The sequence below is a fragment of the Topomyia yanbarensis genome, chromosome 2, assembly GCF_030247195.1.
Source record: "Topomyia yanbarensis strain Yona2022 chromosome 2, ASM3024719v1, whole genome shotgun sequence".
NCBI classification, from domain to species: Eukaryota; Metazoa; Arthropoda; class Insecta; order Diptera; family Culicidae; genus Topomyia; species Topomyia yanbarensis.
This window is the reverse complement of record NC_080671.1, coordinates 365,908,886-365,910,862: the sequence shown is the minus strand read 5'-3', so window position 1 is coordinate 365,910,862 and position 1,977 is coordinate 365,908,886. Positions and strand designations below refer to the sequence as shown.

General features: G+C 41.6%; 1 protein-coding gene across 1 annotated transcript; it reads right to left on the bottom strand.

Annotated features, from left to right (window-relative positions):
- Window positions 1-769: 769 nt before the first annotated feature.
- Window positions 770-1,657, bottom strand: LOC131680730 (foot protein 1 variant 2-like). Its single transcript, XM_058961438.1, has one exon. The coding sequence runs from the start codon at window positions 1,655-1,657 to the stop codon at window positions 770-772; it is 888 nt and encodes a 295-aa protein (XP_058817421.1).
- Window positions 1,658-1,977: the final 320 nt, after the last annotated feature.

Here is a 1,977-nt window from a genome sequence, read left to right as displayed (position 1 = left end):
CGAAACGTTAGACGTCCAAAGTGCAAAAAGTTTGATCTGCGACACACGCAAAATATGGTAAAGCACGGAGGCGAGAACAATGAGGTTTGAGGCTACTTTTCGTGGAATGGCGCATGTTCTATTTTTCGCAACACCACTATAATGGCAAGATTCGAATGCAAGGCTAAAGGATGGACATCCTAAAGGATGTCATGCCTTTATATGGCAGTTTCAGCAAGATATTGACCGAAAACACACATCGACGTATGTAAAGGAATGATTTCGGGATAATAAAGTGACTACAATTTCGGACCCTACCAATTTCCTGTTATTAATCCCGTAGAAAATCTACGGAATGTACTTAAAAAGAAGTTATCCGGTCAAAATTTCAGAAATAAGGGTCGTTTGTGGGAAGCAGCTTAAAAGGTATGGTACACTATGCCAACGGAAACTTATCAGCGTTTGAATGACTCAATGCCAAGGTGAATGGATAAAATTTGGTCGAATAAGGGAGGTTATACAGGCTACTAGTTGTTAAAAATATTAAAGTCTTAAAATCATTGGATTTGAAAAATTTTAATGCAATGGATTACAATACACCTATTTCATTGACCAGGTGCTTTTTTGGATTTCATGGGGAAGAGAGAGTTCCGGTAAAGCATAACAATTAATTTACAAATAAAGGTGTTCTTTTTTATATTTACGACTGTGCCTAACTATAAAATATTGGAATAAAAAAATATTTTTAGAGAAAACTCAAAATTTCATGTATTTTTATCTCACACCTATTTTATTGGCCAGCAGTGTATAGTGGTTTTAGACAATACACATCATTGATATCACGAGTGTTGCGTTTGATGAGTTTGGCCGATTGCCATTTGGTCGATTGCCATTTGGCCGATTGCCATTTGGCCGATTGCCATTTGGCCGATTGCCATTTGGCCGATTGCCATTTGGCCGATTGCCATTTGGGCGATTGCCATTTGGCCGATTGCCATTTGGCCGATTGCCATTTGGCCGATTGCCATTTGGCCGATTGCCATTTGGCCGATTGCCATTTGGGTGATTGCCATTTGGCCGATTGCCATTTGGCCGATTGCCATTTGGCCGATTGCCATTTGGCCGATTGCCATTTGGCCGATTGCCATTTGGCCGATTGCCATTTGGCCGATTGCCATTTGGCCGATTGCCATTTGGCCGATTGCCATTTGGCCGATTGCCATTTGGCCGATTGCCATTTGGCCGATTGCCATTTGGCCGATTGCCATTTGGCCGATTGCCATTTGGCCGATTGCCATTTGGCCGATTGCCATTTGGCCGATTGCCATTTGGCCGATTGCCATTTGGCCGATTGCCATTTGGCCGATTGCCATTTGGCCGATTGCCATTTGGCCGATTGCCATTTGGCCGATTGCCATTTGGCCGATTGCCATTTGGCCGATTGCCATTTGGCCGATTGCCATTTGGCCGATTGCCATTTGGCCGATTGCCATTTGGCCGATTGCCATTTGGCCGATTGCCATTTGGCCGATTGCCATTTGGCCGATTGCCATTTGGCCGATTGCCATTTGGCCGATTGCCATTTGGCCGATTGCCATTTGGCCGATTGCCATTTGGCCGATTGCCATTTGGCCGATTGCCATTTGGCCGATTGCCATTTGGTAGATTCCAATTTCATCTAATATCATACTTTTTTCATTCTTTTCGTAATTTTGAATACACTTAAATGTGTTCAGCAAACAACAAATCTTGCTTTGATAATAATCAATAATTAGTTCTCTTATCCAAGAACAGTTCATGGTGTAAAAAGGATATAGTTCGCAACAAAACACAAAATATGCGGCGTAACCCAAGTAACAATTGAAGTTTTATAGCACACAAGTGAACGGTATAACACTTCAATTGTTACTAGTGAATATATTGAAATATGTGTTTTTTTGTTGAACATTTCCAAAATTCCTTAATCTAGGTCTTGTCACATTTAAAACTAAGAATGTG